Raw genomic sequence first — 14,006 nt, forward strand, 5'->3', positions numbered from 1 at the left:
GAAAAGTCAGCGAGACAAAGTGACTATTTCTGAAATTTTCATGAAGATTATGTATGATTAAGATCTTACTAATATACACACCAAACTATACAAGTGAACACTGTGGTGGAAGAGAAAAGATATTAAGTGGATACTAGTAATTAGTGGTTAATTAAGTGGTTCCTAGTAATCACCTGTTGGTTCTCCAATTCCAGAGCCGGCCCACAGAGGAGGATGTATTTCCCTGTCTACTTACATGTGATCTAATCATTTTCTGAAGTGTTTAAAACTGATGGAGGTAAATGGGGTGACATACTCAAGATAACACAAAGAAATATCACGTATTATTTTGCTTAAAGCACATTCTAATTTTGGCTGTACACTTTATCTTAAATCACAAAGTATCTTGTAATCTGTGGCCAAGTTCCACTTTAGTTTCAAATTCTCAGGTATTTCTGACTTAAAAGGTAAGTTTTTAGAGGACTGAATGAGTTGTCAGTATTGCTACTTGTTATTTGAAATAGTCTGAGATTTCCTCAAGAATTCTATGAAGCAAACTGTGGTTCACACTCAACTGTGGAATTAAACACCAATCCTGTGGCTTTTTGTCCATCCGCCTTTCATATTAATTCTTCTAGAAGGCATTGTCAGAAACTGAAAACTGAGTAGTTTATTTGAAAGACTTTATGGGTTATAGAAATGCATCGTATTATTATCTATAATAGTACTGAAAACATGAAACAAGTGTAGTTGTTAATTTGATAACTATCAAAACATGAAAGCTACCCATTCATAATCAAAAGTCTCTATTCATAGATTGTACATAAATTATTAACCTTTCAAAGTAAAAAACGCCACGAAGAAACATCAAGAATGTGATTTGAGGCTCCTCCTTCTTCCTCCTTATTCATCTAGCTAACACTAAGAGATGGATGGCACTTGTTCGTTTATGAATGCTTGCTAATGATTCTCTTTTTATCTTTATTTTAAAAAGTCATGAGCGACTTTTTCCTTCTACCTACCCATTTTATTCAGCAATGACCAAACTCACTGTGTTGTAACTCCCTGTGAGATTCTAAAATGAACACTGTTTCACTGATGGAGGATTAGGAAGAATTGAAGAAATCAGTAAATCAGTTGCGGGGTATGTTTAAATTTAAAAAAATATATATTTCTTCAGTACAGAGTATGGTCAATTGGTGGATTATAAACTGCAAACTGAAAGAATATCTATTCTTTTCAACAATTCTGAAAAATAATTCATGGAAAATTTGAATGCATATGTGACAAATCTGAGATTTATCAGAATGTGGTTATAACATTAAAGCTATGTAAATGTTATGAAACAAACAATAAAGTATTTCAGCAATGCAAATAGATCGCACATTTTTCTCTATTAAGTTTAGATATAATTTTAAAAAGACATAGCTACTATAATTTATAGTATAAAGTCTCAACATGTGTTTATCTGACACACTTCCATAGTCACTTCCTTAGTGACAGCAGAACATCTGCAAAATAATTGATCTGTCCTACCTATGTCAATGTCTACTATAGATATGCTGGCAAAATGTAACAGCTCACAACGAGACAGAATACATGAAATAATTTAACAAATTTCATAGAATAATTATCAAGTATAACTGCAAAATTAGAATGCAACCACTATGAAAGAATAAATAGTCACCTAAAGACAGTGATACCAATCTACTGGTATCAATGCTATTATTGCAGGAGTAAAGGTATAAATACCCAGAGAAAAAAAATCATTTCCCACATCCATCAAATCCTACCCTCATAGTTGCTTTTGTGTCTACTGTCATTATTATTTAGTACTATGTTATTTATGAAGTATGTGCAGTTTTGCATGGGGCTGCATCTGTTAAAAGCTGAGTCCTCACTGGAGAACCATAAGTGGAAGCATCACTCTTTGAAAATCAGGGATCATCTTGGAAAGTAACCCTGGATGTTGAAGACTTCTAGGGGAAATTTTAACTTCCGTCCACCAATGGTTAAAAATTTGAGAATAAGGTTGTAGAGAATTGCATACCCAGGATGTAGGAATAATAGGACTATTGTGGGCCAATTTACAAGGCTGAATTGATTCATTGACTTACCTGAGATAGATGCCATGTTGCATTGGTCAATGACTATGTACAGTGGATAATAACTAAAATGAACGCATCCATCGGATATATGACAATCACTATCTAAAACCTTTCCATGAATAAAAATTATGCTTATTCCTCATTTGAAGGACATAGAATATAAAAAGTAGTTTATTAATTTTATTACAAAACTTAATTTCTGTATTTATTGTAAATGAAATAAATACTTGTATTTTAAATACAAGTAGTACCAGATGGTGGATGATACCCATGCTCTTCTGATAACTATTTGCTATTTCTTAAAAGTGGAGAAAAAAGTTAGATTGGTTGTCATTTTACTCTCTGGAAATCAGAAATACTGATGGTTTTTGAAGTCCAATATTACATTTACTTAACCTAATAATCGGAATATATGCTAAAATGACCAGAAGCATTTCAATGTTCTATATTAACTGTTCTTTGGCGATAAAATTATCTTCTGAGAATCCAAAGACAAATTCTGACAATATATTCACCAACACAATAACTGCCTATTATATTTTCCTAAGAGCCATCAGAAGTATAATTCACTTTCTCGAGCAAAATGTGCATACCTTTGTTACAAACAGAAAATAATTGCTTTTCTAAGGTTGATTAAGGAAACACAAAGTGTGTTTTATGTACTAAGGTAGTATCCCCTCCTTCAATCGTCCCTTGGTTGCAGTCTTACAGAACTAATATCCTTCAAAGGGTGTTCTGAAATTTGGAGTTTCAACACACACAATAAAGAACTGGGACTTAACAGAGAGAGAAAGGGAATCAATCACATATCAGAAACAAAGTTAAACAACATGGGTTAGCTTTTTACTGGGTAGACTTTTTGAATAATTATCAAAATATACTCCTTTAACCTAGTAAATATTTATCTCATTTTATGTGCCTAACAGCGCCTACTTAGACTTTTGAACAAAAGACGAAAAGTAATAGGTTTTCATTTCCTTGGTAACATCTCCTTTCCAATACTGAACAGGCTATTTAGAAGCCAGAAAGACCAGATAAGTTTCAAAGGGGCTATTTAGGGGTGGGAGTGTGGAGTCAGAGCTGGTTTATGGCATATGAAAACAAGCTGAATAATCTTGCAAAATGCTTAAGACAATGAATGACTCAGGGCCAACAGACGCTAAAAACTAGCTGTAGAGTAGCATCATTTTCAAGAGCAATGTGCATGCACCCACACACACATACATACATATTAATTTTATAAAAAAGAGTTTTAGAGATAAAATGGAAAAATACTTACTGAAAAGTCTTCAAAGATTTTCTTGAGTTCTTCGTGACCATGCCTTTCAGCAATATGTGCTGGATCTGAACCCTCCAAATTTTTTATCTTAGATGCCCAAGTTGCTCCTGAACATTGAAGCAAATGAACAGCCAAGTTCTTTAGGCCAAATTTTGCTGCACAGTGGAGAAGAGTTGGAAGTTCTTTGAAATAAGGATCTATAAGCATAAGAATAGGATAATTTTTTATCATATCTCGAACCACATAAGAAAAAGTCAAACACAATCTACTCCTAAAAGTAATTCCCACAAAGTAGAGCAGACTTTTAGTGTGATTTTGCAAATAAGAAACTGTCAGTGGTTTTAGCAATGTAGACTCTCCTTCTTTCTATTTCTCATCTTAAAGCAAATATAAACTAATATTCTCACTAGCATTAGTGCCTCCCCCTTATTTGTTGGGTAAGTTTAATTCAGAAAGGCATATGGACCTCCTAAATGTAAAACAAAACAAAAACATTACATTGTAATAACTCTTTTTTCAATGTACTGCAACATTAACCCAACACTAAATAACAAATAAATTCATCTATAAAACTTTTTGTATTTTCTACTGCCATGCCTAGTTTGCTTCTCTTTGAAGTTGAAATGAACATGAAATTCCTGGGGGTGTGAGTTATGTTAGATTTTTATGTGAAATTTTTCTTTCAAAAAGTAACTGCAACAGCTAATAGGCACTTTTATAAAAATCTTCAATATGGAAATTTCCATCAGGATTTTACAGGTTTCATATCAATGTTCTGGAATTTGATTTTCCTAATTATACATTAGCTATTAGTTAGAAGACATGTATTAATTATGCATAACTATAAAACGATGAATGTATACTGCTATCACAATGCCAAAATACACACACACACACACACACACACACACACACGAGGATAAGTGATGGTTTGTTATTATTCTACACTTTCATACCTAGCTAGAAAAATTGTGTTACAGAAGTTACACACCAGCTTACTTTAATAGCTATGGCATTATTAGAAGCAAGCAGTGTGAAGACTTATAGCAACAGAAACAAAGCCATCAAAGCAAAAGTCAATTGTCTTCAGCAAAATTCTAAAGCAATGAAAACAGCCACCTCATAATGTTTTGGAAAACTGTGAATCTGGCCTCATTTACTTTGCTGTTTTGTAGACCAAGGAAAAAAAAAAAAGGAAAAGAGAGGGGATTTAAACCTGGAGTTTTCAATTCACTTGGGTGTTTCAGGGCTGAATAAATTATCTAGTTTGTTAGTTTGTATGTTTTAACAGGAAACATAACAAAACAAAACAAAAACCTTCAGGACATGTTAAGAACTTACAGTAAGGAAATATTTTATCCTTCAAAATGTGTTAGAACTAAAATGGCCGTAGGTAAATCTAGGATAGTATTTCAGTGATAAAGGCACTTGTCCCTTCTTATATGGTGAGCAGTGACTAAAAAATTATCTAATATTTTATGAAGATGAGCTTATAAAAGCTGAAACTGTTCAAGGTAGGTACCAATTTTCAAAATAAAAATAATGTATTTTCTCCAAAAGGAATTAAGATATAATTTTCTATTTATTTTCATTTAAATGAATTATAAAATAATTTCTGCTATAATTAAACCAAACCAAAGTTAATCAAGAAAAATATTTGCATGATAATGTCAGATTTTTACATGCCCTTGGTCATCTTTCTCTTTGTCATACCATACAATATACAAAAAACATCATCACCTGCCAATAAATGCCATATGCATTGTTCTTACACATTGTTATTCTGTTGTACTTTGAAATCACTGTTAATGCAGCTTAAAATATATTTTCATTAAATAAGTGTTTAATCATTATAGGAACACATTCACCTTTTAACCTCACCAACTTCCCCTGTCAGTAAATTCTTCAAGTTTAAGGTAATATAATATTAGAAACAACTCCAATAAACTTCATTAAAAGTCTCTCTATTTTTGTACACCAGGAAGAATAAAAAGGACCAAGTGGACATGGTTTTCCAGGGCTCACTTCTTAACAGTTTTGATACTCTGAACCATGCTTTCTGGCACACAAAAGTTCTGCTGATTTAAGATTATGCTGCTGATACTAAAAGGGAGTACAGGTTTGAAGGCTGGCTCCTTTAATTTCCATTTCTTTATTTCATTTTTAGTTGTAGCTGAAAAGCCATTAATCTTCTAGAATGCTTTGTGAAGTTAGAGACCTGAAAGAGTTTTGGAGGACATTTTTCCAGTTTCCTATCCAGTAACAGAATTGCATTCCTAGAGTCTATAAAAGATGATCTTCTAGTTACTGCTTGCATAGCTCTAATGAGAGAGTGTTTTTTACTTCCTAAAGCAGCCTGTTTCTTGATTAGACAACACTGATCATTAGACATTATTACTTCTGTTGAGGTGAAATTTCCTCTAAATTACCATCTCTTTATATCCTTTGGGCAATACAGAATATGACAGTTACAAAAGCATGGGCTTAGCGTTAGTTGGCTTTGCCATATATTCACTATGTGACGTTTCAGCAAGCCACTCAGTATCTGAGCCCAGCTTTCTCATCCAAATTTGTAGGGCTACTGAGATAATTAAATGACAACATATAAAAAGTGCCCAGAAAGGTGTCTGAAACATAACAGGTATTCAATAAATTATTAGTTTCCTTCTCCTTCTTCTGCATCAAATAGTTTAAAGCATCCTTGCCCTAACTCCCCTTTGCCCTAACCTTATGATCACTCATTCTTTTCGTTATTCCAAAGTAGTTACCATCCTGAGAGACTGACCCCGGAATAGCTGGTCCTTTACAAAATGATGAATCCATCTCACACTTGCCCCAGTGTCATCACTACAGCAGTACCTTTCATGTTCTTGGATGAGGTCATTTTGCCTGCTTATCTTCATTATGTAGGAGATGCTCAGCTTGCTAATATAACATGACCAATAACTAGAAAATTTCTAATTTAAGGTATTTTTTTTTAAATTAGTATATGACAGAGTTAACAGTTCAAAAAATTAAATGATTCATAGGAGCTGTATTAATTATTTTAATACTAATTAGATTGTGATTTCTAGCACTGTTTTTTCCAGAATGTCAAATTAAATACACTCAGTATGTGCATATCTTATTATATTCTATACATATGAAATTTATATGTGAATAAAGGTATTCATATCAATGCAGGTATGATTATGCTAAGAAATAGTTTGGGTTTTTCAGTATCCTGCTTTTTATAAAATCAAACTTTTTATATTTTAGCCTTGATTGGATGATTATGAGAATGTGAGATATGAATGGATTGCTCTGTGTGGGGAACAAGCATGTTTGTAACAGCATAAGATGAGGAAGTTCTTTATCTTATAAAATAAAAACTTGCTGGAGGAGGCTATACTCTCTTATGGGCATAGACTCAGTGTCAGAGAAGGAGTGCTGATCAAATAATGTGTCTGTGACCCAGGGGAGTATTACATGCTGTCCCTTGCTATTCTTCAGTGCTTAATTTCATTCTAGATCACATGATCACTAATGTTTTTGCTAAAAGATACTGATGTTTCGATTGGCTTCTGAAAAAAATACAGAAGTATAATTTATATTTAAGAATACACTGATCATCGGTTTCATGCATCTTGACAGTTGTATACACCCATGTAACCATCACCCAAAACAAGCTAAGGAAACTTCTATCACCACCACAAGTCCCCTCCTGCTCCATTCGAGTCAATTCGTCACTTCAGAGGCAACTACTGTGTAATTTCTATCAACACAGATAAATTTTATTTCATCTTGTCTTTCATATAAATGGAATCAAACAGTATATACTGTTGTATTCCATCGTCCTCTGCCCTTTATTTCTAATGAGAAGTCAGACGTAATTCTTATAATTGTTTTCTGTATGGCATGTGCTTTCTTCAACACACACATCCTCATCCCCACCCCTACCACAGGCACTTTTAAAATTTTCTCTTTATCTTTGATTTTCATCCCCTAGTAGAATATATACAAAAATATTATACCTACATACACCTTTAACTATGGTATGTGTAGGTATAATATTTTTGTATATATTCTACTAGGGGGTTGCAGAGCTTATTAAATCTGTGGGTTAATGTCATTCCTCAATTTTGGATCATTCTCAGCCATTATTTCTTCAAATATTTTTCTGCCTCATTGTCTCTCATCTTTATTCTGAGAACTCAATTATACATGTTTGATCATGTAGTATTATCTCATAGACCTTGAGTCAAAACTGAGCCAAATTAATATGTAGATGAGCTGAGCTTGTTTTTTTTTTTTTTTTTTTCTTGCGGTAAGTGGGCCTCTCACTGTTGTGGCCTCTCCCATTGCAGTGGCATGTGGGATCTTCCCGGACCGGGGCACGAACCCACGTCCCCTGCATTTGCAGACAGACTCCCAACCACTGCGCCACCAGGGAAGCCCTGAGCTTGTTCTTTTTTTAAGGCTTTACTTAGACTCTGGATTTTTCCTCTCTTTATCAGCTTGAATAATTTGACTGTCTTCAAGTAAACTGATTCTTTTCTCTTTTTTCTACAATTAGGCTCATCAAATATCTAAAAATTTTCTGATATTTTATGTTTCTAGAATTTCCTTTTGTTTTTTATTACAATTTCCAATGCTCTGATGAAATCTCCATCTCTTCATGCATGTTGTGCAACTTTTACAATAGATTCTGTAACATATTTATCATAGTTACCTTAATGTTCCTATCCGAATTATTTCACCATCTGGAGCATTTCTGTGTTTGCCTCTTATGACTGTCTCTTTTCTTGACCACAGGTCATCTTTCATTCCTTCTTTGTGCTCCTTGTGATTTTATATTGCATGCTGAACATTGTACTAAAGGACTGAAATAAACAATATTTACCCCTAGAATAAGGCATACCCTTTCTTCAGTCAGACAACTAGACTTGGAAGCTGATTCAAATTAATCTGTAAGTGAGCAGAACTTGGTCATTTTCTGAGGCTTTACTTCGATTTAGTTAACCACTGGCTTCAAATATTTTGAGGGCAGAATCATAACTTTCTTCAGCACAGCTTGGGACCTGAGCTTTGGTAAGACTCAAGAAATCTCTGTTGCTCTACAGACTGGCTGCCAGCCTTTGGGTCACAGGATGGCTCTTTTTTTTCTCTCCAGTTCTGCCTCCAGAATTTTTCACATCAGAAAATCTTGCTCAGGATGGGAATAAAGACACAGACCTACTAGAGAATGGACTTGAGGATATGGGGAGGGGGAAGGGTAAGCTGGGACAAAGTGAGAGAGTGGCATGGACATATATACACTACCAAATGTAAAACAGATAGCTAGTGGGAAGCAGCCGCATAGCACAGGGAGATCAGCTCGGTGCTTTGTGACCACTTAGCGGGGTGGGGTAGGGAGCCTGGGAGGGAGACGCAAGAGGAAGGGGATATGGGGATATATGTATACGTATAGCTGATTCACTTTGTTATAAAGCAGAAACTAACACACCATTGTAAAGCAATTATACTCCAATAAAGATGTTAAAAAGAAAAAAAAAAGAATATCTTGCTCAGATTTTGAGGGGGCCTCTGTATACACTCAGTTAAGGCAGACTCCTTATTATCCCAATAGCTTGGAGGTGTTTTTTCCACTTTTATGCCTCTCTGTATTTAGAATCTGTCTGCTGCTGCTTTCCACATGGCAAAAGCTTTGATGCGATTTGTCTCAGCAAGCCTGTCCGACTCTCACTCTTTAGCAGCCACTAGCGGTCCTCAGGGATTTTAAGGATATCTCTCAACCTTACTGCCCTCGTCCAGCCATTGGCATACTAGCTCTGTGCACTTATGACAGCCTACAAAAGAGAGTTAGTGGGTGATACAGACCCGCTCTGTAACAGGGACTCTTTGGGATTTTCATCCATCACAGTAGCCTAAGTACAGCCATTAAATGTTTGCTAAATGTTCAGGTGGTTTCTCTTTACTCCTCATCTACAGTGAGTTCTTATCCTCCTGGGATGGGATGGAAGTCATGAGTTTCTTCTCTTTTGTGAAGGACTTGTCCCTTTCTGGAATTTAGTTCATTTAGGTTTCTTTTGTCATTCATTTTCTGCTGTATTTAAAAAAGAAACTGTGATTTTGAAGATCATCTTGCTTGCTTCTTACTATTACAATAAGAACAACAGACTCTTATGATGTTGTACATCTTAATCAGAGGCAGAAGTCCTACGAGACCTAAAGACCATTTAGTTATTTTCGTAAACTCACAGCATTTGTTTTGCAAACAGTTTGTTAATCTTAACTATTAGATTAAAATAATAGATTCCTTAAGAAGATATTTAAAAAAAACTTTTTAGAATGTGTTTAATCTACAGTATAACATCTGCTTCATTTCACGGCAATTTTCATTTAATTAATGCAGATTCTTTATATCTGTTTCTATTATCAAGGTGTGAATAAAGAAGTCATAACTCACACTAAGGGGTGACCAATTTGCTTTTGACTTTTCTTCCAGACAAAATAAATTTTCAGTTTTCAGTTGTTTCAGCCAATGTCTGTCAAATGGTAATTTCAGGGGAACAGAATTAAGTGTCTGGCAGGGGAATTTTTCAATGAAAATCCAATTTCACTAGTTTTTGCAAATAAAAATAAATAGATGAGCTAGAACCTAGTAAAGAAATGTTTGTTTGGGCTGAGCCATTTCCAACAGTTCCACATAATCCCTATAAACAATGGCCAATAATTAGATTGAAGTTATCAAACCAAGCTTCCAAAACATTAACCTAGCTCTCACCAGAATAATACAGTGGGAGTATGTCCTGGGTTAGCTTTAAAAATTTTAAAGTAAGATGAGTATGCAAACTGGAAGTGCATGACCATGTAATCCACTGTTCTCTTAAATCACTATCTGGAATAGTAAATCTTTATTCACTCAATGTGTGATGACCAGGTGGCCACTATAGGACAAAACAATGAAGCACACAAAAAAGAGAAGATAAAGAGTCAGGAGATCTGCATTCTAATCCCAGCTCAGCTACATGGTGCTTATGAAAGTTCTTTCATTTCCCTGCACCTCAGTTTCTTCATTTATGAAATTATAAGGTTGGGGTCAGAACTGTAGGATTTAGGACATTCTTCTGAGCTAGAGGCCATGCCACAGATGGTTTTAGGGTAATTTTCCCTGATGCGAATCAGATACCAACAAAAGGAGTAAGGATGATCTTTGTGAAGGTTGAAGAAAGGTAATGATTTTCATTCCTTTCATCATAGGATTTGGAGTCTGATGAAATGTTAGTATTTCTGTGGATCTGTAAGACAGAGCATTGCTGGGTTTATGAATCTGATTGCTCTGTGACAGGAGAAGCACATATACACCATGTGAGGTGTCATTCTTCCAGTCTGTTGAAAGAGTAGACATTTAACCCTATTTAGGATTTCAAGCAACCAAAAATACTACCAACATTATCGTATTTCTAAAATCTTGATACTCTAAATTAAATGCACATGGGAAATAATGGTTCATTAAAGGCCTTTGATGCAATTTGTTATCTCTCATATTACAAAATATGTAAGAGTGGGAAGCTTGGAGTCCATGTCTGGAGGTAATGTGAGGAAGCAAAGAGGCGAGTACATTTCTAATTAGCAGTTCTTGGAATTGGTATTAATTAAAATTAAATCTCACAGCATTTGAATAGGGTTGTTTATAGTCCACTTTCCACTACTGAACCCAGACAGTGATGAGGCAATAAAAAGAGTGGAGCTGATCCACGTTTAACCAGCCCAATCTGTGGCTAACCTCTGGTTAAAATAAGAAATCTCTAGAAATCCATGTGTGATTGTACTGTGCTCCTCTGTGTTCATTTAAAAAATACCTTTTGAAAATTACCAATTTTGTCTCTTCTGATTCTTAACAGCAAAGGGACCAAGAACCTAGAAAGAAGCCAGGAAAGAGCTTAGAAAGATCCAGGAAACCTGGAACAGCAAGAGTGTGGAAACAACTTGGGCTGGGCTGGGATCAGATGGCTGACCACCACCAGGCCATGCCTTACAGGTAGAAAGCTACCCACTGTCCTTGTATGGGTTTCACATGGAACGCCAAGGAATGTAATACTACCAAGCAGTAAATCAACTTATCTGGCAAAGATGCGTGATTTCATTAGTAAGGAGTATTTGGCATTTTTTGAGGACTTCTTGGAGTCTTGAGAACCTGATTTATTCTTTAAAAAATATTAAATAATTTTGATAATAAAAGTGAACTAAGGCAGGAAAAAATCTGGGAAAATTTTTTGGGCAATAAAGGGGCTGGAGAGAGAGCTTTGGGAACACCAGCATATGTAATATAGGGACAGAATATAAATGGAATCTGAGAATGATTTGGGAAGCACCTAAGTGTAGGATGGTTGGAAAGAAAGGTGAAGCATGTTAGGGAAACCTCCTAGAAAGCTGTTTCAGGAGGAAGGAGAAATAATTGATGGCCTGAATTAGAGTGGTGGCAGTAAAAATGGACAAGGACAGAGATGCCAGACATTTCCAAAGAAAAGTTTACCGGACTAGATGATTGACTTTATAAGCTCTGAAGGAAAGAGTTGATTTAAGATACCACTCAGGTTTATGGCTACAAAGTTACAAGGTAGAAGAGAAAGTGTATTCATTAGAGAAGGGGACAGATCATTGTCACGGAGAAGCACAGGTGGGGCTGTTGATGGGGTAGCTGCTGGCAATACGATTATATAGCGCTAAATCAAATTAGACATATGTGTCTTCGAGTAGAGCATATTAGTTATCAACTTAGCTGCTGTATCACTAAACATTAATAATCACCACAGAACCCTTGTTTTGTGGAAGAGGAAGTATTCTGAAATAGGGCTGCCGTGCTCCTTTTGCCACATAAGGTAACAAAGTCATAGATTAGGAACTAGGATGTGAATATATATCTTTAGGAGGCAATTATTTAGTTTACTACACTAAGCAAAACATGGTAACCTCACTCTCAGGAAACAGGAAAGTGGTAACAGCGCCACAATTCAACATATCTTAACACTGTAAGCAATATCTACTGTTCCTTGACCAAGAGTTTATATTATGTACATGACCCAAATTGCAGCTGTTACCACACCGTCAACAATCCTCAAGTCCGTAAACCAGGATAGGCTATTCTGAGAGATTTTTCTATCCACTGGGTTACAGTTGCTTTGCAAATCTATTGACCAGCATTTTTCAAAGTGATTGTTGGGGATCCCAAATGTGTGTGGGTGGATTACAGCTGTTTAGAGCTGCTGGCATCTGAACGATAGGATGATGGGGAGTGTGATGGTTAATTTTATGTGTCAACTGTCTTGGTTATGGCGCCCAGTTGTTTGGTCAAACACCAGCCTGGATGTTACTGTGCCAGCATTTTTTTAGATGTGATTAATATTTAAGTAAGTAGAATTTGACCCAATTACCCTCCATAATGTGGGCAAGCCTCACCCAATCAGTTGAAGGCCCTAGGAGAAAAGACTGAGGTTCACCAAAGAGGAAGGAATTCAGTTTCCAGACTGCCTTTGGACTCAAGGCTGTAACATCAACTTCTGCTGGACCTGTCAGCTTGTTGGTCCGCCCTGCAGATTTCAGAATTGCCAGCCTCACAATCCCGTGAGCCAGTTCCTTAAAGTAAACCTCTCTCTGTCTTTCTCTCTCAGTCCATTCTCTTCATTCCATTTCTCTGGAGAATCCTGACTAATTCAGTGAGGAAAATGACTGTGGTGGTTTTGGTAAACCATAACAAGACATAAAAAACCAAGTTCTTCTACATTTTTGAGTTCCTATTCTTCTCAGAGTCATGCAGTGAATCTTTACACCTGCAGCGACACTAAAAAGATATTCTGTAACTATTTGGTAATGGCATAATCCAGAGAGCAAAGGAATCCCTTTAGGAAGCACAGGGAGATGGCTTGCAGGTAGGGTAGTGATTGGGTAGTATGGGGGTGGGGGGAGGTTTTGGACCTGTCAAGAGTTTCAGAGGACAGACACTCTAGTTTTGAAAATTATCATTGCACAACAGCTGCAAAAGTAAGAGGGAGTTCCTTAAGGATTAATTTATTCAATTTACAAAAAAAAAGCAAGTTGCTGTGCGTGCGTGTGTGTGTGTGTAATTGAAGCTAACCCTTGCTTGCATTTTTCTTTAAAAAATGAGTGAATATTACAGAGACTATGTCCTGTTATCAGTTACTAATGGACACTATTTATGTTTTTTCCCTAATCCTACGATAAACTTACAGATTTAAACTTACTACTTTTGACCTTGAAACACCTACATTTTTTTGTGTCAACCCAGAGGAGATGAGCATGTGTGTCTCACTCACTGCACACAGTTCAGCGCAGCACATTCAGAAGGCTCATATACCGATGTTTCATTCTGTTAATGGCAGAGGCCATAGATAAGAGGTAGAAAGGAAAGAAAGTGACATTACATATAGCTGCCTTATATTCCTACAAAGAAGAGCTGTTTTATTTTTGGAGCTCAAATAATACTAGTCTAATACCTAATGCTTACCAGGGTTTCAATGATTTTAGTCTACAGTTAACTTTGTTGCCATTATCAAGTTAATGTGGTAAATATTTATTGAATGCTAGAAACTCTTCTAGGCGCTAGGAATAAATCCATGAACAAAAGAGACAGGGCTCCT

The 14,006-nt window shown here is 35.7% G+C and overlaps 1 protein-coding gene across 6 annotated transcripts in view; it reads right to left on the bottom strand.

The window, feature by feature from the left end:
• The window catches only part of BANK1 (B cell scaffold protein with ankyrin repeats 1), a 315,016-nt gene that overhangs the window by 167,874 nt on the left and 133,136 nt on the right, over positions 1-14,006 (bottom strand). For all 6 annotated transcript variants that reach the window (XR_003001982.1, XM_024736054.1, XM_024736053.1 and 3 more), the window contains exon 7: positions 3,367-3,563. Coding sequence is in view for 5 of the 6 variants with exons in the window: in XM_024736054.1 (XP_024591822.1) it covers positions 3,367-3,563 (197 nt within the window). In the remaining variant the exon portion in view is untranslated. The remainder of the gene's footprint in view (positions 1-3,366; positions 3,564-14,006) is intronic.

This window comes from Neophocaena asiaeorientalis, unplaced genomic scaffold (assembly GCF_003031525.2).
Source record: "Neophocaena asiaeorientalis asiaeorientalis breed wild unplaced genomic scaffold, Neophocaena_asiaeorientalis_V1.1 scaffold7, whole genome shotgun sequence".
NCBI lineage: Eukaryota > Metazoa > Chordata > Mammalia > Artiodactyla > Phocoenidae > Neophocaena > Neophocaena asiaeorientalis.